Source organism: Chlamydotis macqueenii, chromosome 1 (genome assembly GCF_036417535.1).
Source record: "Chlamydotis macqueenii isolate bChlMac1 chromosome 1, bChlMac1.mat, whole genome shotgun sequence".
In the NCBI taxonomy this organism is placed as follows: Eukaryota; Metazoa; Chordata; class Aves; order Otidiformes; family Otididae; genus Chlamydotis; species Chlamydotis macqueenii.
In genome coordinates, this window is record NC_141556.1 from 125286723 (window position 1) to 125309004 (window position 22282).

At 34.3% G+C, this 22282-nt stretch overlaps 1 protein-coding gene across 1 annotated transcript in view; it reads left to right on the top strand.

The window, feature by feature from the left end:
- The window catches only part of CFAP47 (cilia and flagella associated protein 47), a 315224-nt gene that overhangs the window by 190379 nt on the left and 102563 nt on the right, over positions 1-22282 (top strand). Inside the window, exon 50 of the mRNA XM_086766611.1 lies at positions 4032-4169. Coding sequence (XP_086622737.1) covers positions 4032-4169 — 138 coding nt within the window. The remainder of the gene's footprint in view (positions 1-4031; positions 4170-22282) is intronic.

The following is a 22282-nucleotide window of genomic DNA, read 5'->3' on the forward strand; positions in this document are numbered from 1 at the left end:
ATTGTTATTAATTCTATGTGTTTGAGATCTGTATTCCATAAAGAAAGAAAATTGAATGTATGCAATTATAGTGCAATTCTTCACGGATTTTTTGATTGTGCGATTGCTGGATTATCAGCACAGTGGTTTAGCAATTCAAGTAGTTTTAGTTACCATAGTTCTCCCACTAGCTCTTGAAATATTCTTGAGCATTACCAATTTACAGTTCTGGAACTTTTCAAGCATTCCAAGATTTGCTGCAAATAAAAATTAATTATTCAAAGTTCTTCAGTCAATTATTTTGATGCTTTTGAGAGCACATTTTGTGCGGAGCCAAAAAGCCTCTACTTATTGATGAAATAGAAATTTTTAAACTGTGACCACTCGCAATCTGTCCCTCTCACATACACATATGCACAATGCAATATTCTGAAATACAGACAGTTGGTAAAGAAAACCCTCAATTGTCACTGAAAGCAAGGGCTATAAGGAAAAAAAAATTGTTAAGTTTTAAAATGAAGTGAAAAAATGTTCTCTACTGTAAGGATGCTTTTGAATTTATAAATTTAGTGCTTTTTAGTATTTACTCAAGTATTTTAAATCAAATTTAAAGATATAATTTTCCCTTTTTTTCTCATTTGCTTATAATTGTTGATTTCTCTCAAGTATATTGATGGTTAGGATGGTATTTAAATGTAGTGAAGTCTTTCTCTTGCATTTTGCTTCTCTCTAATATTGTACTACAATAAACCAAAATTATACTTTATATTATAGAGACATAAAATCAGATTAATTAGTCAGTATTTATCCTAAGATACATTAGCTGTTAGTGACATCAAATGTATTCTCTTCCATCAGTATTGATACACCTTGAGCATTTATTCCCCTGAGTTTTCCATAATGGTTTTTTTTTTTTTTATTTTACTTTCACATGTACCTTCTCTTTGAAGATTTAAAAAAATATTCAATAATTTCCTGAAATTGCAGTCACTCTCCTGCTTATTTGGACAGAATTTATGGCTTTTGTACAGTGATTAACTTTAGGAATTTGAAAAAAAAAAAATCTATTTAAAATGTATGTCATTTGTATTTTTATTGATTTTTCTTAACAGAGGGAAGAATTTCTGGAATTCTAGTATTGTTTTAATTTAAAACCATGTAATTCCTTTTTCTGGATTTAAGTACACACCTATTATGTCTATTTTTTTTTGTTTTGTTTTGAATTTTAGTGTCTTATATCTGTGCTACCCAGTTGCCGTCTCTTAGGTTAAAAAAACAGTGACAATGTGAAGATGATAAACCTTGCTTCCCTGTAATGACTCAATGTGATTCTTCTTAGCAGAAATAATTTGTCCATGTTTGTCATGTTGAAATGGCCACCAGATCATAGAATAGTTAGGGTTGGAAAGGACCTTTAAAGGTCATCTAGTCCATCTCCCCTGCAGTGAGCAGGGACATCTCCAACCAGATCAGGTTGCTCAGAGCCTCATCCAACCTGGCCTTGAATGTTTCCAGGGATGGAGCATCTACCACCTCTCTGGGCAACCTGTTCCAATGCTTCATGACCTTCATTGTAAAAAAAAAAATTCTTCTTTATATCTAGTCTAAATCTACCCTCTTTAAGTTTAAAACTTTTACCCTTGTCACAACAGGCCCTACTAAAAAGTTTCTCCCCATCTTTCCTGTAAGCCCCCTTTAGGTACTGGAAGGCCATTACAAGGTCTCCCCGGAGCCTTCTCTTCTCCAGGCTGAACAGCCCCAGCTCTCTCCGCCTGTCCTCACAGGAGAGGTGCTCCAGCCCTCTGATCATTTTCATGGCACTGGACTCACTTCAACAAGTCCATGTCCTTCCTGTGCTGAGGACTCCAGAGCTGGACACAGTACTCCAGGTGGGGTCTGAGCAGAGCAGAGTAGAGGGGGAGAATCACCTCTTTCGACCCGCTGGCCACGCTTCTTTTGATGCAGCCCAGGATACAGTTGGCTTTCTAGGCTGCAAGCACACATTGCCAGCTCATGTCCAGCTTTTCATCCACCATTACCCACAAGTCTTTCTCTGCAGGGCTGCTCTCAATCTCTTCATCCCCCAGCTTGTACTGATACCGGGGATTGCCCTGAGCCAAGTGCAGGACCTTGCACTTGGCCTTGTTGAACTTCATTATGTTCACATGGGTCGACTTTTCGAGCTTATCCAGGCTCCTCTGGGTGGTGTCCTGTCCTTCAGGCATGTCACCCACACCAGCCAGCTTGGTGTCATCCGCAAACTTGCTGAGGGTGCACTCAATCCCACTGTCTATGTCACTGATGAAGATATTAAACATTACTGAAGCTAATACATACCCCTGAGGGACACTACTTGTTACCAACCTCCATGGACCTTGAGCCGTTGACCACTACCTTCTGGATGTTACCATCCAAGCAATTAATCATCCACCAAAAGGTACATCCGTCAAATCCATGTAGCTACCTTTTAACATATAATTAATAAATTTTGCACTTCCTGGTAGCATTTGTCTTTAGTTACGTTTTATTTGCCTCTTTTATTTCTTTTTTTCTTTTAAGAGTAACATACTGTAGCATAATATTATTATCAAAACTGTGAGGCCATTTTATGAAGATTGATCCCTCCTGAAATGAAATTAAACTGGAAGGTTTACTATAGCCTTGTGCAGAAGTGTGTGATTAAGGGAAGAAAGTTAAGCCTTGAGAATCATAAATGAGACAGGTGTGTACAGGTATGTGGATAGGAAGCTTGATCAGCTCCTGGCTGCTAAAGTCATGGTGGCTTCCTGAGCCAGTTTTTATGACCTGTGTAGTGGCATCTGTCCCCCTCACTGCTGCTCCCTCTTCCAGGTTCCATGTAGGCCTTGCTATTTAGCTTTAGCCATTCCTGCTAGTAAGATGCTAAATTCAACTAGTCAGGGAGCATGACATGTCCTCTCTGCCACGTGGTCTGTTACTACATGTCTATCTCACTAAAAGCTGCAGAAACAAAACATACCATTGAATGTAAGTATTTTCAAATCCGATTGTTATGGGACTCTCATAAAACTGTTAATTCTCAATTTCAAATTTCAAAATATCTCCGCTATGTGTAATTTTCCCAAACCCTTAATAAGACACAGTTACGTAAGTTACCTTTGGGAGACCATTTGACATAGATTCTAATTATCTCAAACAGGAATATTTCTTACTGTATAATATCATAAAATAAGTCACGTCCTCAAATTAGTTTTTCATTGTACATATGAGACAAGAATTAAACCTGTGACATGTATTTATTGTAGCTTTGAAACTCTCCAGAATGTACTGAAATATTGAGGGACACTCATTTAGATAAAATAGTAATGATATCTAGTATTTCCAAAAAGTTATGTAGATTTAAAATTCTTAGAGGCACATAATGCAAGAAACAAAACCTGCTTATTTAGAGTTGGTATATCAAATATTCCAGAATAACATTAGTGTTATTTGAAGGAACCATGTACGCACCAGATTTTTTAAATTAGATTCTATATTATGAAATAGAAATCTGCCAATTTAAAAATCCTGATTTTATAATCTGTATGTATGTTATCTTCCGTAAATACTTGATTACAACTTAACAAACAATAAAAAAATGTATCACAGGAATATTTTAATTATTACATCTGTTATCTTTTAGAACTAGAATGAGATCCTGTGATTTAAAAAAAATAACAGAAACAATCAAGACTAAGCATAGAAAGTTGCACTGGAAAGAAAGATACTATTATTCTCTGCCATGTTTTGTAATCTTTGAAAAATGTGTTTGCTTGTATTTTTTATTACTGATTTTTAGTTCAGGTAAATAGAAAAACACTTTTGGGAGAAAAAATGGTTAATTTCCTTGGACCCACTGAAGATGGATTTTTTATTACCATAAATTTTAATTGGATGGCTGACACCTGGACTGGAAGCTTTGCTTCATTTTTTTTGTTAATTTTGAACTGAGGAAATACTCATACATGTCTGGCAGTCTGTTTTATAAAGCTAATGCCTCAGCTAATATAACACCTGGTATCTGTTTGGTTTAGGTGTAATTGCATTTGTTGCTGAAGATGAAGACCAACAGCAGTCCCGACATAACAGCTCACTGGAGAAGACAGATGGTGAACAGGCCCTTCAGAAACTGTCAACAGAGACACCACAAACTGTTGATGCAGCAAACATGGGTATGTTTGTTATTATGGATAAGTTCATTGTCAGTTTGCATAAACTTATATCTTAATTTCTTTTTAAATTAAATGTATATTTAATATGCCAGGTCACATGCCTGCAAACAGTGTTAAGTCAAATGTTTATTCTAGGCATATGTGAAACTTCTCCTTTTATGGTTTTTAAAATATTTTTATGAAATTTTAAGCTGACCTTGTTTTTACTTTTTCTCTTTTTGCAATGATGTCACTGAAGGTCACTTCTTGTTGGAGAGGAGGAGCATTTCTTAAATACTTTCTTTTAAAAGTATCCGATAATATTAATAGTGCTGATGTCAAAGCAGACCTCTTCTGAAATTTACATTACTCAATTTCATCGTGGCAAAAACTTTCTTTTAACTGTCAGTCATAGATGCTCCTTAAATCAGTTACAGTACAACTGAGCAGAGAAAATTCCAGAATACCTGGTTATTTTCAGATTGTGACCTCCTAGTTTAGTCTAAACAGTTTTGGAATTATTTTTGAGATTTTAAGTGTTCCAGATGAATACTCTGTGATTAAAAATGTGCACACCAAATAGACAAAGGTAAGATTTTTTTTGTTGTTGTCTTTAGATGAATTTGTTCATTTTCTTCTTTACATTTGCAAGTAAAGCTTTGCCTATAGAATTGTGCTTTTCATACATTTAATACTTACTTTGGAATGTGTTTAGATTATAAAGCATTATGTCAGATGGCTAAAGCATATTTCATGCAAGGAAAGCTATCAAGGAAAGTACTTTTTAACCTGAAAAAAGCATTGGTTTAATCAACATTTAGTTTTTAGGAAACTGGGAAGAGCTTGCAATTGGAGATCTCTTTGTCTTCTTTATAACTGTATTTTCACTTTGACAGAATTTATCTAGTTTTAAAAAGAATTAAAAGCTATTTTAATACATAATTTGAAGTAATCCAATGTGAATATCAGAAAGTCTGTTCTTTGTAGTTTACTAATATCTGTTTTTAATAATATGTAGAGACTCAGAGATTAGTATCCCATCTCTGATATGAAGTAGTCCCAAGAATTTATGGTCTATATAGACAGACAGAGGCAGGAAGAAGACAGAAGCTCAGAGAAGTGAAGTGACTCTGCCTAATCATACCAGTAGCTTAATGTTGTGAAGTATTAAAAAGCCCCATTTTTTTTTTCCTCACAAGTCAAGCCCCATCCATAGATATACATTGTTTCTCTGATCTACCAGATTTATTACCACATTCTTTTATTCTAAATATTTTATGTGAATTTTGAAACACTTTCTTTACACAGCTCAGACTCCTGGTATACTTAGCTTTGTTGTGGGCAGTCTGCTTCTTTTTTTACAGCTGTATTTAAAAGTAACACAAGATAGTAAAAGTTTTTCTGTGATTATGTAGCTCTTATAAGAGATCAGATTTTCTAAGATGTTATTTTTGTGCAAACAGTTGGTAATACAATGTGAGTTTAAAAAAAGAAAAAATAATGGAAGTGGGAGAGAATAATGTAGCAGGACATGCTAAAATGCTGTTTTCAAAAGGAGACAGAGAATGACCAAAAAAAAAATAAGATGTCCAAAGAACTAATGTTTTCCCATAGTGCTTATGGTATAGATAAGACTGCTGCAAGGGTGATAAAATTATAACAAAAAGCTAAAAGCAAGTCAATGCTTGACAAATTGAGGAACAGGAGGTTAAGAAGTCAAGAAATATTAAATAGAAGATTTTGTAAAGCCAAAGGAAAAAAAATGTAAACTAAATCCAAAAGAAATAAAGAGTTTTGTGAGGACAGTATGAATTCAGTTGAACAGTATGGTATATTGAACAGTAGTGGTTTTTTTAACTTCTGGCATCAAGAGAGCTACAAATAGGAGAAAGTCCTTAAGAAGGCGAAAAAGAAGGGTAATATTCAGTATTTAGCTTTCACTACTTTTCAAGTTTCAAGAATATTTCCTTGCATTCTCCTCCTATAGCTAGATTTTTAATTTGAATTTTCCTGTACAGCAATGCAGTTGACATTAAAACTCACAAAACGCATCATTGTAAGTTTACAGAAGAAGAATTTTAACAAAGATTAAATTAAGGTGATATATACAGACAGTGCGGTAGAGATGAGAATTAGCAGATTTCAAGATGTTAGGAGGAATTAATCATAGAAGAAATACCAAGAGTGATGCCAAGCACAGGAAAATATTGGAGACAATCTTCAAATCTCTGCTGATAACATGCAATGTTCATTAATTTAGTTATGCTTCTATTGTCCAAACTAAACACTTCTGCTTATGAGATATTTAAGTTTGGTTCCCCATTAACAATATGAGACTGGCTGATCTACTTGTACATTTGGAAAATGTTTTTAAAATATGTTGTTGAGTGGTTAGTCTAATAACTTGCTGAGAGGGGCCAGGTAATCTGCTGCAACTCAGCTTTCTTTTTCACCACACACTAATTTATACAGATATAATCACTCCAGCACATGGGGTCTCATTGGTAGTTGGAGCAATCTGCACGGTTTATTCGTATATGGCTACATCAAGTTATTTCATCTTATCTTTCACTACTGTGCTACTAAGTTACCATTTTTCATTATTGTGCTACTGCAGAGTAAGGTCTTTGTCTTATTGTAACCTACATGTTTCCCATGTATTGTATGAACTCAAGTTTCATGACTACTGACAAAATTTAGAACATCATTAGAATGGCTTTCTGAAGTGGACTGAAAGTAGGACATGAAATGACTAGTCCCTAATACAGTATCGCTTAGGCATAGGATTTTCTTTTCTTCAATACAGAAGATGTATCCTTACAATGCCCATATCCTAGGAACAGCAAACTTTCTTTTGACCTTTAAATCAACCAACTGCTTCTAGTCATTTCACAAAACATTATCTTTCATCACTACCGTGCATTTGTACTAGCCATCTGTAACTTCTACAACTGGAGAAGGGATCTGCTGAAAGTGACTAAATAGAGATGGAAGGTAACAAGGTGTTATCCAACTTACATGATAGTTGTAGTCTTTTTCTGAACTTACTTCAAAGAGGAACTGACACAGTCTTAGCTTTATCCTACACAGTTTTCTTTTACACCTATATTGTTAGTGTAGTTTTTAATAAAAATTAATTATTCTGTGGCTTTTCAGGGTAGAATGACTGATGGATATTTTGGAGATTTAGGATTTCTTCATTGCAGGATGCACACCATTAGTAGAATGCAAACCACTTGCATTTGGCCAGAGGCGTTACAGATTTTTTCTTTTTTTTTTTTTTTCTTCTCCAAATTACATTACAGGTATGACTGTAGAAGATGGTGATAATTTCTAGAATAGTTTTCATATATTCTTTATGTAATTTTTACCAACATCAGTAATTATGCTCTTCCAAAAAGCTAATGATTTTAAAATTTGTTCTTGATTTTTTTCTCCTTTAGATGCAGTTAAGAAAAAACACATCTAGTGCTTGCAGTGAAAACCACTGATACAACAATCCTTATGACAAATCCTGTTTATGCTGCTTTATACCAGGAAAAAAAAAAAAAAAAAACAACAAATCCAAACCAAACCGAAAAATGTCTGCAGTGCAGATGCAGTGACAGGGGCTTGCCCCTTTCTAAACTGACATGGTATTTTAGTTCTTTCCAAAGCTTATTTCTGTCTTTTAAGAGAAGAGGTCCTAGGGTTTCTTTCTCATAGGAGCCAAAAGGAAAACAAGGCTAAATATTTGCTAAGACTCAAAGTAGGATGCAGCTGGACTTCCGTGTAAAATTTATCTTTAGATATTCCGATATATTAACATGCTAAAATAATAAATAATTATTAAGCATTAATAGATATTTGTTTCACAGTCTGACTAAATGCTGTGAAGCCTCCTACACTAAGTTTTTCTGCCCTACTGTGGAGTCCATGGTAACTTCTTTAACTGAACTGCCCTTGGACAACTGCCCCTGTGTGGGCCTCTTTGCTGTGTCGCATGTTGGCAATGGGGAGGATGCTCGGCCCAGCTTCTGCTAGACTGGCTCAGCCGTCCTCAGGGATTTGATCCAACAGCTCCCCTGTAAAGAAAAGCCCAGAGTGTGCAGTTGGTGCAATTGCTGCAATGACAAAGCCTTGAGCCACAACTGCAACTCCCCGCCGCCTCCTCCCGAATCCCTCGTTTTAATTCCTCAGCAGCGAGCCTCAGCACAGAGCTGGCACTTAAGTGACAGCTTTTAATGTTCCTGCCAGTGGTGATGTCTCACAGAGCTGAGTGCTACAGATGCAGAATGTTTGTTTGTACAACACAGGGGAATTTTGCATGTGCTGTTATCTTATTCTGGCTGCCCTAAGCATTGCCTTTATCAAAAGATTATACTTCCCATTCTCTTCTTCTTATGGAATGCATTTACATTTTTATGCCATTGCCAAGTTTTTTAATTTCTTTGTACTTGAAAGGCATAGCATCAAAAAGATTCACTCCTTGTGAATAAGCCATGATAAAAAAACGTAGTCAAAGTGGTTAGGCCAGGCATTCATTTTGGCAAAGGCTGTTTTAATTATCTTTTTAAAGCTAATTTGTCCTTCAACCAGGCCTTCAATGACAGTTAATATTTTCTAGTCTAAGTTGTCATTGTACTCCTCATGATATGTCTCTGACAGTTAAGTGTTTGTCTTATTGGAGCAGACAACTGCTTCCAAGCGGGTTCATTGAGGAACTGACACCTTTGAAAGGTGATGGTACTGGCATGTGTGGTCCTCCTGGACTGTCAGGCTTGAAATCAGTCCCTGAGAGCTGAACATCTGTGGTCGCACACTGTGGTATTCACATAAGGAAGATAATAAAATAATTTCTTTGTTCTAGCAACTGTTAAAGGTGACTAAGAGCAAAACAGTACTCAGAATATTGACAATTTAAAATGAGGCTTTGCATTTAGTCATGATTTTTTTAAAAGATCATAAGAACTGAGTATGCAATGGTATATGTTAGGATTTATTCAGTATTAATGCAGTAATATGATTAATATACCTTTACTATATTAAAGATATAATTGGTATATCTCAGAACCGTATTTATTTCTGGAATTGCTATCTTTCCAGCAGGAATATTCTGAAAAACCATTTTGAGTTGTCTACCTCATAAATTTTGATTATATAGTTAAGCTATTTTTCAGTTTAATCTGCACACTGTGTGTTCAAGCATATTGTGCTCCACCTTCAGATTAGTTTGTTTTAATTGATTCTCCTTCTTCATGAAAAAAAACCCACATTACAGAAGAGATATCCAAAGAAAATAATCCCTGTGTAAACTGCATGCATATTTGAAAATCTGAAATACCAACTAGGGCTTGCTTTTTTTTTTTTATAGCATTTTAGCATTTGCAGCTCTAGTTACGGTAGAGCATACAAGCTTTGGGGGATGGTTTAGCATATGTAGAACATTAAGGATTAGACTGTTTTATGCTTTTTTCCTTTGTCAAAAAGAATGTTCAATTATTGTTAGCTTTCTCAGTAGGTGCCCTTCTGCTGTGCTGCAGTCTGATGAGTGTTATGCATTTTCCTGTGCCCTGTTGAGACTCAGAACAGCTTGATTCCCCTAAAAAACTAATATTTTTTTTCGAAAAAATTCAGATCTAGCAATGCTTCAAGGACCCATGGCCTCCATGGAATTTTGTGGGGCATGGTATGTGTGCAAATAAAAAAAATCTGTGCAAACGAAGTGTGGTAGTCCATTTAAATTAATAACAAAAGGAATCTGTAATTGCTGACAGCATAAGGCTGCTGGTGAACTTTAGGTTACATCACCCTTCATGCAGCAAGTGTTTTAATGTTGCTGTGCTGAGAAGGCTAGTAATGTCACATCTGCCCTAGCCACATTCCATCACTCCATTTGTAAACCTATACATCTGTACATTTTTGGATGCCATAGCACATAGGATTGCATTTGCATTTAAACAGATTAAATTTTCTTACCTAATTAAAAACATCTGTGGTATACATTCTGCTTGTTCTGATAGTCTGTATAAACTATGAACTATATCACTGAGAAACACATTCATTCTGTCATGTCTGGCAGATCTCAAACATTTGTGTATACATGGAATTTTGTCGATTAGTAGATTCTGGAAAAAAAAGAAAGATGTAGTTGTCATGATTGCATGGCTAGATGTACTTTGGATCTGGACTTTTGCCTGTACCTCTCAAGTTCACCTGTGTAATGACAGGTATAACCTGCACCTTGCTGAATTGAAACCACACTTATTTTTCTCCCCCTTCCAATCCGCCCTTCAGCAATAAGGCTAATGTGATAGGTCCATGTGTAAACTCTTGCTAGTAGTCTGTGACAAAAGACATTCAGAGTGTTATAAAAAATAACGTTTTTGTAACAATATAGTAAGTGAGCTAGCAATAGAGCAGTAGTTTCTTTATAGCCAATGCTCTTGCTGTTAGGTTTGAGATGCTCTTTATCTAGGTCATAATTTTGCCTTTCCTACTTTGTAATGCTTACAAACAATTCTTATTTTACCCCTTAGCAAGTAATGAATTATAAACACAGAGAGAGTACATAATAGTCGTGAAGAAGAACACTAATATTTACCATTTCCTCGCAGTTGTGTAAGCATGTCTGGGGCAGAAGATAATGGGGTGAGGAGAGGGGTGAGGTCCCTATCAGTCTCCTCTATTCATGGTGATTCAGTTCCTATGACCTATGAAAGTATGCACTGAGCTAGAAAACAAGAAAAAGTCAAACTTTATAGCCTAATACTTGGGAAAGTTCATAAGAAGTGGAGTTCAAATGAAATATGTTGTTTTCTAAAGCCCTTTATAGTGTTTTGGTTTTTTTTTCTATTTGAATAATTACTTTAATCTATTACATTAATCTAAGTATTATGACAGATCCAAATTACAGTAACATCAGCAAGATTGTCTAAGAGTAATTGCTTAGAATATCCTATTGCTTATGTTTTCCTTCAAGGTTCTGTCCCTCAAGCAGAGGAAAGAATTGCATGTACATTCTCAGAGCCTGACAGGACAATCCAAGAGTTAAGCTATTGTATAAATAGATTCACAAATCCAGAGCAAAGTTTTTGTATATTTATTTCTTCCTTGCAAGTTTCTGAAAACTGAACAGTTCAGAAATATCAATTAAAACATTGATTGAGTCAAAATGAGTCAAGATGACAGGGAGCATATTAATTTCCAACAGGAGAAAATAAAACACATTTCTCCAGACAATTTTTTTTTTTTTAAATGTTACTGTCAGGCTCCCCTACAAGTATTATTATTGTAGTTCTGTTACAAGTAGTGCTATACTTTCATAACTAGACAAATTTGCATCATGTACTACTGTCATTGTCTGCCTTTGAAGCTATAACCAAGTTGTTCCTGAAGACTATTTGTGATTAGGTAATTCTAGTTATGTAAGTAATGTTTTTGGTTAGTAAAAGTCTGTAAGTTCACCTCTTTGTTTTTTCATCGATGAATTTCTGTCATATCGTAGATCCTCTTGTCCACTCAGTAGCCTGCTGCTGGAATTTGCTAAGGACTTTTTATTTCTCTAGCAGCTGCAAAATAAATGGCCCATATAGAGTTCTGGCTTTTAGCTTATCCCAGACACTGGACACTCCTGCATTCTCATACATTCAGTTATGGGGTAGATTTGCCTAACTAACCACTGCAATACCACTCTGACATTTTTACTGAGTAGGCAATAGATATTTCTTGTCCATTGCAGTGGTTTATTTGTTACGGTGTCTACTGTCTCTCTCAAAATATTTCCTTTGTTTTCTCTGTGGGTACGTTAGAGTCCTAACTGTTCTTGACACACTTATGAAATTATAAATATTAGGGAACTACTGTTTACCACTGTGGCAAAAGACAGATGGCAATTTATACATTTTTGTCAAAGAGCGAGAGCATGTGTGTGCAAGAAGCATAATTGAGAGATTTGGATGCACTTTCAAGCCAATGTTTGTTTCTGTTTATGGCATTTGGCACTGGTTTTATAGAAGAACTTTCTCTGTAAAAGGGATTTTTTTTATTAAGTAGAAAGAAGCTCAACAAGTAACCTTGTTCATTTGGTATGGTGTTTCCCTGTTTATCTTTCTGTGATACAACTCATTAAACGTTCCTACAGAAAATTCAGATACTCAAAAATCACTGCTGCTTTCAGTGTCAAATATAAATTTCAGAAATGAAAAAAAGGTTCAGAGTGAGTGCATTATTGGTTTGTCTTTATTACCAGCACTGGATAAAACTATAATTGATATCAAGAAGGAAAAGTCAGAAAATTCTTAACCATTGCAGTCATTGACTGGGGCATATTCAGTTGCTGTGTGACATTTGCGTTATCACAGTGAGAGCTAACCTCAATTCAGAAGCCCTGGTGGCCTTTTTGAGAGGTATCCTACCAAAGTCTTTGGCCTTTAGCATCACTTGATTTCCATAAGAAGCTAAGAGTGGATTTTCACAGAAAGAGTAAAAAACTTGTTTCTGTAGGTAAGGTGACTCCTTCAAAAAATGTCATCCCATGTGCTACATCTTCTCAGCAAAATATCTAAAAACTGTTACTATAAGAAAAATGCTGTGTATTTTCTTAGAGTAGCTGTTACAGGATTCCTTTGGCTAGAAAGTTCCAGAAAAACAACCCAGGGAAGACAACTGACTTGGACAATTTTGAACTGTGAAGTTAGTTTAACAAAGATATTAGCAAATGTCAGTGAGTTTTACAATGGAAACAAGTAGGCTAAATTAAAAACCTTTTACTTTCCCACTTATTAACTCTTGTCCTAAATCTCATTTACAGCTAGTTTTGTAAAAACTCAAATTCTATGTTTTTTTTAAACTGTGAGCCCTGCCTTTTGTACATAAGAGGAGATAAAAATGCAAACAACATTGTGAAGTGTCAAATTAAATTTACAATACAGATTGTTCATTTAATATACCTCAATGAAATCATGGAAATATAAATAGGCAAAAATAATTTGAATGCTGCCATAATATTAACAGAAAGGATTGGAATAGTGCTATTATCTCCAGTTTTTACTTCTTTTGTGCATAAAAAATAATTAAAATGTGATATTGAAATATTTACATTTGCTAATATACCACTGATTGTGAGCTCAAAGCATACAGTGATTTGCATAGGAAGCATATATCTATGAATGTATTGAATTTTATATTTAGGGAGTTTGTATCTATATATCAGAGATTATGCAGCAACAACCAGTCAATAGGTAAACGAGATGTCAGGTACTAGAATGAATCTGGCTAGCGGCCACTTTGCTTTTCTGTGAGCTGAGGAAATACTTTAGAAGATACTTTGTGGGGTCATCATCTGTCTGTTAAATATCATGCTTCAGTTCACATCCAAAATTTGAGCTGATTTGCAATAAACTGGCACATCCTTTTCCTTTACCTTGAAGTATCTGTCAGACTTCATATTACTGTTTACTGAATATTAGTTTGGTTGTCTACAGTAACCTTATATATCCACAAATATTTTTTCTCTTGACAAATATGTCAGGGTTTTTTTCAGGCAAGATTTTTTGAGAGGTATTTTGTGTCCTGAGCACATGCTTGTTTGTCTGTACTGAAAAGTCCTTTCTTTTTCCTTTTCTGTTTTACACTAAGGTTATTTATTTTGTTCCACTGAACTTTTGACCTGTGTTTTTCCAAGAATGCTGGAGAAATCTCACTCTCATGCTTCTGTTTCAACTGATTTGCCCAATTTCCTACTAATAAATTTCTTGAGAGATCATGTAACATTGTTTCTTTATTACTCCTTATAATGTCTTGTGTGTCACAGTGGGGTTTATTAAAGGCATGATTTGAAGTGCTATGTGGTAGATCTGATCTCAGGGATCTTTCAAATGATCCTCACTTTTCTGTAGGTAGGTGAAGAGATGAACAGGCAAAAATTTCAGCAAGTACTAAAGGGATTCTTGTGTTCTATATGTTTAGAATCTCCAGGTTAAAAAAAAAAAAATCAATTTGTTTTGCATTAATGTTAATTTGTCAGAATTAATGTTTGCATTTATACTGGAAATTGCGAACTAGCCTGGAAAACAAACTTTGAAAAGCATTAATTTTACCATTTGCAGAGGGTTTTTTGTGTCTTTTTTTTTTCTTTTGTATTGAATAATACTGAATGGTGTTTGCATCTTTTATAGGGAAGATATACTGTTATTCTTTCCAGATACGAAGATGTAGGCTGAATTCAGAGTTTCTCTTCTAGAATACACGTAAACATTGTTATTACTTTTTGAAAGTGATGTTGTATTTCATTCAAATCAGTGTTACTTGCTGTACAATATGGCAATTAATATTACATTGTTTTGAAGTGTAAAATGCATATTTTAAAACATCATACTTTTTGCTTAGGCTTCACATACGAGTCACATAGTAATTGCAGTAAACCATGGTTTTTACACAGGAGATGTTTTACAGATCTAAGGAAGCATCTAACATAACTGTTTTGTATGTCATTATTGTGGATATATGCAGTGCTAAATAACGTGCAGGATACAGAACCTAGCAAGATCCGACGTTTAATTTAAAAAAAAAATCTGCATAGTATGTATGTTACATGATAAATGTGCGTATTAAATTGCTATCCAGTAATTTTCACTTGGCAATGCATCGTGGTCCCTTATGTCCATGTTATTTCAGACTCGAATTTCATACATGTTTAAAAATACAGCCCCTAATAGTGAGAAACCTCATAGCAAAGTAAGTGCAGTAACAGTAACTCCTGGGGTCTTGGGGGGATTTACAAAGGCTTTTGTCTTTTTGACAATTAGAACGAATTATAAAAATATGATTAGTGTTCCTGGTAAGATATAAAAGTAAACTTGTGTTATTTAGGAAGAATGTTTCTTCTTTCATAGTGTGAGTGATTGATATATATGCTAATTAATGTTAAATGTTAGAAAGAATTAGAGGCTTACTTTCACTAAATTCTCTGGATTTATCAGTTATCTACATCTTATTTGTCACCAATATATTGAGAAATTAGTAAGAACAACCTAATAAAGTTCAGCATCTGTAAATATGGCAGACAATATCCATGAAATTAATGAAGGTTTGGTTTTATTTAGTATGGAAGTACATGAACATAAAGCTCTTCTACTTGAAGATTAATTGAATTTGGCTTCAAAATTTCTCTTTTTATTGAAAACATAAATTGCTCACACAACTCTACAATAAGTTTGGCTGAAATCTAATGAAAACCTGCCCACTTTATCATTGTGGTCAGAATTCTGTTTCATAGAACTCATTTTGTATTTTATGGGTGTACAGAGAAATAAACATAGTTTTTCTAAAATGGCTGAGGAAGTTTTCCTAAAATGACCTAAGTGCTCAGCAGAAACATATTAAAGAGGTCAGAAAATTATGCTTATTAATAATATCTTCTTCAGGGAACACACAGTTTTTATCCCAGAGTAGTGTTGGCTTTTTTGTCTGGGTGGTGTTGCTTTGTGTTGCCTTTTTGCCTTGCCTTGGGAGAATGAGATCAAATGCCAACACTGTGGCAGAGCTTGGAATGGAAAGTCATCCAAATGCCAGTGAACTTGGTTAAAAGGTTCCTTTTAAAATAAAAGATCTGTACTGAAAAAGATAATAAATGGACATCAGTCAGATTTAATGCACTTGCATTTGCCTGGCTGTGTTTCTATGAAACATTACAGTAAGACTATATTAGGTGTGATAAAATGCTTTTGATTAACTTCATATGTTTACCGTACCTTATGGAAAAGTTAATTTTTATTGGTAAATACAAATTTTTTTTTATATATAATTAATGGTGGTCAGGAATCACTCTGTAGGATGCATAAGTAAAATTTTTGTAGTTATGGCTTATTTTTACTTAGGAAGTAGGCATTCCTAGCTTTAAGATTTAGCATGTTTTTTAAAGGGAATTGCATATGGTGAGCCTGCTAGAGTATGTCAGAGAATTTAAAAGTGAGCCCTGTCAGGAAGTGGTCTGTCTTCTCACTGAACTGTCATGTAGATGCATGTAATAAAATCAAAGTTAAATCATATTTAAAGTTTCAGTTAGAAATTCATGTGTATTTCAGGAAATGTTGTTAAATTAGTTTCTTGGTAGCTAGAAGGGGTAAAAACTTTGAATATTAATGAAGTTCTATATTAAAGATGAGGACATATGGTGCTCAACATTTCTTAGGTCTTTTTGGATATTTTTAAAAGCTGCTGAATTCCAAGCTGAGAGATACAGACCTTTTAGGGAAATTGAGGAAGTTAGGGAAATACTACAAAAAATATTTTACAGTAGCTTCTAAATTCCAAGATAATTTCTATAGTTCAATTGATTCAATGGCATTTGCTTCTCAAGTGAAAGGCTTGTGCTGCTTAATAGCGCGTAGCTTTTAAATACCTTGCGTGTGCAGCAACTCATAAGAGCTGTTACTTGTGTGACACAACACTAGTATGAAACTGGACTAAATCTGTCTTCAGTAAGCTTATTTTGAATTTATTGTATTGACAATAATAGAATACAACTCAGAATTTCATAATAAAGAACATTTAACCATTGGAAGTATATTCACCACAGCACATTACACCTGGAGAGCACAGCGGCTGGAGAATTGTAAAAGAAATTCTAACAGACCTTAGCTGCCAAGACTTAAAAAGAAAGGTTTGCTAAGGCTTTACAATAAATGAGTCTGTGAGGAGGCTTCTGAGGTTTAAGAATACGTACTGCTTTTCTACTGCCTTTTTTTTTTTTTGAGTGCTAGTTTGATCTTCTGCCTGTCACACGACAATATGTTTCACTACTGTATTTTTATTTTCCATTCAATAACTGTATTTGACTTAAATAAAAGTTCAAAAAGGCATTAATTATACATTGACATGTTGTTTCAGTACCATGATGATTTTTACCAGTTCTAAAACCATGCTAATTTAATGTTTGTATTCTTCTGGCTACAGTTTGTTGATGTTAAATGTTACACGTTAAAGAGTTCTTGGTAGCTAAAAAGTTCAATTTATGAAGGTATTTCATGCATTATAATAATTACTTATTTTTAAAAGAAAAGAAGAAAAAACAACTATGGCCTATTAGCTTTTCTCTCTTTGGAGCAATATGATTATTATGTGTTTTGTATTCATCCTGACTTGGAACTGGAAAACACCTGAGTGTCATTTTAAGGAACTTCACGACTGGAAAACATCTGAGTTTGACTTACCCTACTGTGCTGAGGGTATATCAACCATGACTGTATGTACACGACTCCTGAACTGGCTTTTACTTTTTCAGACACGTTGAAATGTCTGTCACACAGCTTACCCAAGTGGTTCACCTAGCAAGTGATTTTCTAACATAAGTCACAGTTTATGCCTAATTAAAATGTGCAGTGCTGTGCTAAATCTGGCCAGTGTATGCTATTTCTGCCAAGGTGCAGAAAAAAAATCTAGGTTATTTTACTCCATCCTTTTTTGGAACTTCTTCAAGAAATTAGTATTGGTGGCTTTTCTACTACACTGACATAAGACACCTTTCCCTTCTTTTCTCTTTCCCATCCTGTTCCTCATTACATGATTTATATTGTTTTTGTATGCATTCTTAAATATTACCGATGGTTGTCCTAACCCTCCAGAGAGCCTGCAGTGAAATTTAAGGGCCCCTTTTTCCATGATCACACCAAGATCAAAGAGCTTTATATGCCAGCATAATAAGAATGAGCAGTAGTCTTTCTTTTCATTGTCTGAGACCTTATATACAATACCCAGAGACAAAGTTACAGTGGATTTACCTTTGGACTTTTCAGCGTTGGTTTGAATAGATAGACGAAGATTAAAAAAAAATGAAAGAGAAAAAAAAGAAGTTGTCAACAGAAATAAAACCAAATATGGCAAATGGAGTAAAATCAATGAACCTTTGGAAAAATCTCTTAAGAATTTGAGTATTTTTTAAAGTTGTATGCAGTAAGTGGGAGCAGGGAAGGTTAGTGCATAACTTGTTTGTGTTCATTGGGTTAAGAAACTGACTGCCATGAGCATGGTCATATTTGCATCTGCTTGGGACTGCAATCATAGCTCTGTGTTTGTTAACAGAGAGCCAAGAATTCTAGTCTCATGTGAGCTGGAGATTATGACTGTGAATGTGGGTCTGTTAAGGCATTTGTTGGAACATGAGAGTGTTAGGATTAATCTGGTGGATACAACTTGTTGCGTTGTTGACTCTGACAACAATTCCTATAGGATATCTGAAGCTATTTACTCATGAAAACTGCATAACCTAGGTAACCTGCTCTACTTCTTCTCTACCCTTACCATTGTAAAGTTTTCCCAGTACTTTTCATGTGTACTAAAGCTCACCATTTGTTACTCTTTACATCAGCATCAGGGAGATCACTTTTAGTGACAATCTTTTGTATATGCGAAGATTGTAATCATTGTCTTTCCTTAAAAATCTTTCTGAAGAAAACTAAAACAAAAATATTTATTTAGCAATAGTTATTTTCTGAACTTCAAATTCATACTGGTTATACTAGTTTTTCCCGTTTTCCTATGTCTTTTCACCATTGCATAACAATTAGCTATTTAGTGGGATTTTTTGACTTTGCTTCTCAAGTGTCTTGAGTTGTTCTTGCCTATCTCCGTCTTTGGAATTATGTGCTTATTCTACCCTTAGACTAGATTATCCTTACTATCTCCTCTACTTAGCCTCAGCTTCTTTCTTTGTCAGGTCTTTGAACTAAGGTAATCATAATTATCAAATAACATTCTTGAAGCAAATATAATTTACCTTCACATTAGAAGTTAAACAGTATTTTTAAAGTGTATTAGCATTCGGAAGAACCAAATCACTTCACTATATAATCTCCAATTTATAAATTTTTTTCTAATAAGTGAAAAGTTCCAGTTTCTCTTGCTTGCTATTCAAACTTCTAAAGCCATTATATAATAACTGATAAAGTATCATCTTCTCCTAATTTGCCACAAAGGTTCTCTTTGTGGTGATAATCTGATTTTGTGTTACCAGTGAGACATTTTAATATTCTAGACTAAGAATAATAGAGCTAGGCAGTGAAAGATGAAGGCTCAAGTGTTAGTGTTTACAACTTTCTAGAAAAATCACGTGCAGATTTTCTGCACTTGGAAACTAAATGTGGAGACAGCTATCTAGAGCTAGTTAAAATAAGATTTAATTTATAAATAGTTTTCAGTGGCGTGATGAATCTACTTATAGAGAAAAATTGCAATTTTTACTTGTGACATATAAACCAATTAGATTTATCTAGAGAGACTGTTAAAAGAAGTATACAAAGTCTTATTGTAAAGGTTTTATATTGGTTGGACAGATTATTGTAACTAGATTTGTATCTGGAATAATCTAAGGTTTATGGTAAGTGAGTTGAAGTAACCCATCAAAGTTCTGTAAAAAAAAAAAAAGAAAAGAAAAAAATCTGTCAATTTAACATGATAGAGAAATTAAATTGTCAGGAAAAATTTGTAGAAGAAATGTTAGGTCTTTTTAGTGTAATTATTAGATTGCTAAGGCCAGTCAAATTTGAAAAATAAGGAACATAAATCATCACATGTGCTTAGGGTCTCTTCCAAATAATTTATATTAAAATTATTTATTCTAAATGATATAGGAAAAACTAAATAAATGCAACATATACTTATTAATTGCTCCTTTTTCATGAACAACAGCTCTTGTCCTTCAGAGATGACTCTGCAGGGAGTTGGTTACTCATGGATGTTGTGTTTGCATGTGAGCAGAATGAAGTCTAACATTTTATTTATCCTGTGGTAGCAGTGGCGAGCTCTTTACATATTGAAACCTGTTACGTATTTACATATTGTGGAGAAATAGATAAAATATCTTTTGAAATGTATATTTTACATTCTGTATAAGTCCAGTGGCATACTATGAGAACAGCATTAAGAGTACCCGCTCAAAGAGAATTTAGATAACTACCAGCCTGGAAAGTTTTTTTTTGTGGAACCAAGAAATCAGGCTGTGTTATTCGTTTGCCTGTTATTGCTAAAAAGCATACCCTTAAAGACATCTAAGAATGTTGTTGGAATAGAAAGCTGGGATTGAATCTAATTTATAATCATATTTATTTATTTTTATTGCTATATTAGCTCTCCAAATATTAGGTAAAAATACTGTGGAAAGAATGCATATTGAATTTGTAAATATCACTTTAATTCAACTGTTTGTTTAAGTAATCATACTTTTGATGCCAGTATGCGAAGTCTGTAAAATTAGGATAAAGGATTTCAAATAGATTAATTTTATTTAGCAGTACAATTTAAATTTCTCCATCGTGTCCATATCCACCTTCCCCCCAACACTCTAGAAGTCTACAGTTTTCAGGAGACCAAGCCAAATCTTCCTTCGTTATCAGTGATGTGTAATTCAGTGGAATGATAAGCATCTATGTCTTTTCTATTTTTAAGACAATATATAACTGCTGATGCTTGACAGCACATTTAACGGCTGTTGTAGTAGTCACAGGATGAAAAGTAATTTCGAGGAAAGGACACAGAAAGGGGACAGAGAGAACAGAAATTTCAGTTTGTGATTGATGTGATAGTAATGTATTCTCATCCATGTGAGTAGAGAAAAGCATCTTGGGAGTATAAGGAAGGGGACTTTTTAACTGATAACTCTTCAGGACATTATATGAAGTATACAATTAAAAGCGTATGGCTTACAACACTGATTTCTTATGCAGAATTTTATAACATTTTAAGAATTGCACAACAAAATTAAGAGATCACGCACAGGAGGAACAGCTTATTTGTGTCACTAAAGAGTAGTAGGACAAGAACCAAACTGACTGGATGACAAAAGGATACTCTACCCTCTGGAAGAAAAACTGATGATTTTGGCATATCATATAAACTGGAATGAGACTTGGAGGAGACCTGTAAATATTTAAACCTGGAAAGTTTATTGAAGGCTGAAGTTTAATTTTAATGCAAATTATCATTTAGTATCCCTATGTTTTTAAATACAGAACTTTCTATTCACAAATGTAATTACTGTAGATAAATATTATTGGAAGAAATTGACTTTTCATTAAGAAATGTATACAGACATATGTCTGGTTTGTGTTTCAGGTTTTTTTTTCTCTCTTCAAATTTCGGGTAACTACATGTAATAGAAAGTACATGGCTTACAGTCTTCTATGCTTACAATGCTTTCATATTAAAAAAAAAATTACAAAATAATCAGGGACACATCCAAAAAACTAAAACCAAGAAAGCTCTTTTATAGTGATGCTGATTGAATTTGCAATAATTAACATATGGAAGATACTGATTTACCCTAACAATTAATGAAAGATGCCTGACCCTAACCAGCAAGGGTGGAAACCTACTGACAAAGGGAGAGACTAACAGAGAAGATAGTGAAGATTAAATATTTAAGTATTATGTTCAGAAGACTTGTACTCACTCCTTTTTTTTAGTAGTGATTTCGCTCTGACTGAACTTTGTTTTGTTTATTTTATGAGATCTAACAACATCATGACCTGATGGTTACAAAAAGCAGGTTAAGGATTTTTATTTGTTATTTAAGCCCCAGAGTGAGATGATAAAGAGATATAGGCCTAAAGTAAACCCGGGTTTATCTCATAGTACATCAAAGCACGGTGCTTAGGCCCTAAGAAGAGACTTCAAATGCATTAAAAATGTCAATGCAAGTTTAGAAACGTGAGTGTGTAGGTGAATATGAGTTTATACTTGTGTTTGCAATAGTATTCTGTTTTGAGTTGTTCAGAGAGTTCTAAGAACATCACCTTCTGGACTGAGACATCTTATGTGGAGAAAAAGGCATAACCTCAAACAATGTCATTAACTTGCAGCATTTTTGTATCAGAAAAAAAACCAAAACATTTTCTGGGGTTAAGAGGAAAAGAAGAGTGTCTACTTTTTTTTCTGCCTGTTTTTTAAACGTGTGCAGAAAACAGAAACAGACAGATAAAATCTTGTTTTGTGAGTTGGAAATGAGCCATCTCTCTTTCAGCATGAGTGTATTGAGATTATTTCCATTACGTGTGACATTTCAGCCTTGTTTTCCCAGCATCTAGTATCTAGTAAAGTAAAACTCTTGCAAAAAAACTATTAAAAACCAGCAAAAAAAATTCACAAACCCCTGACCTTCT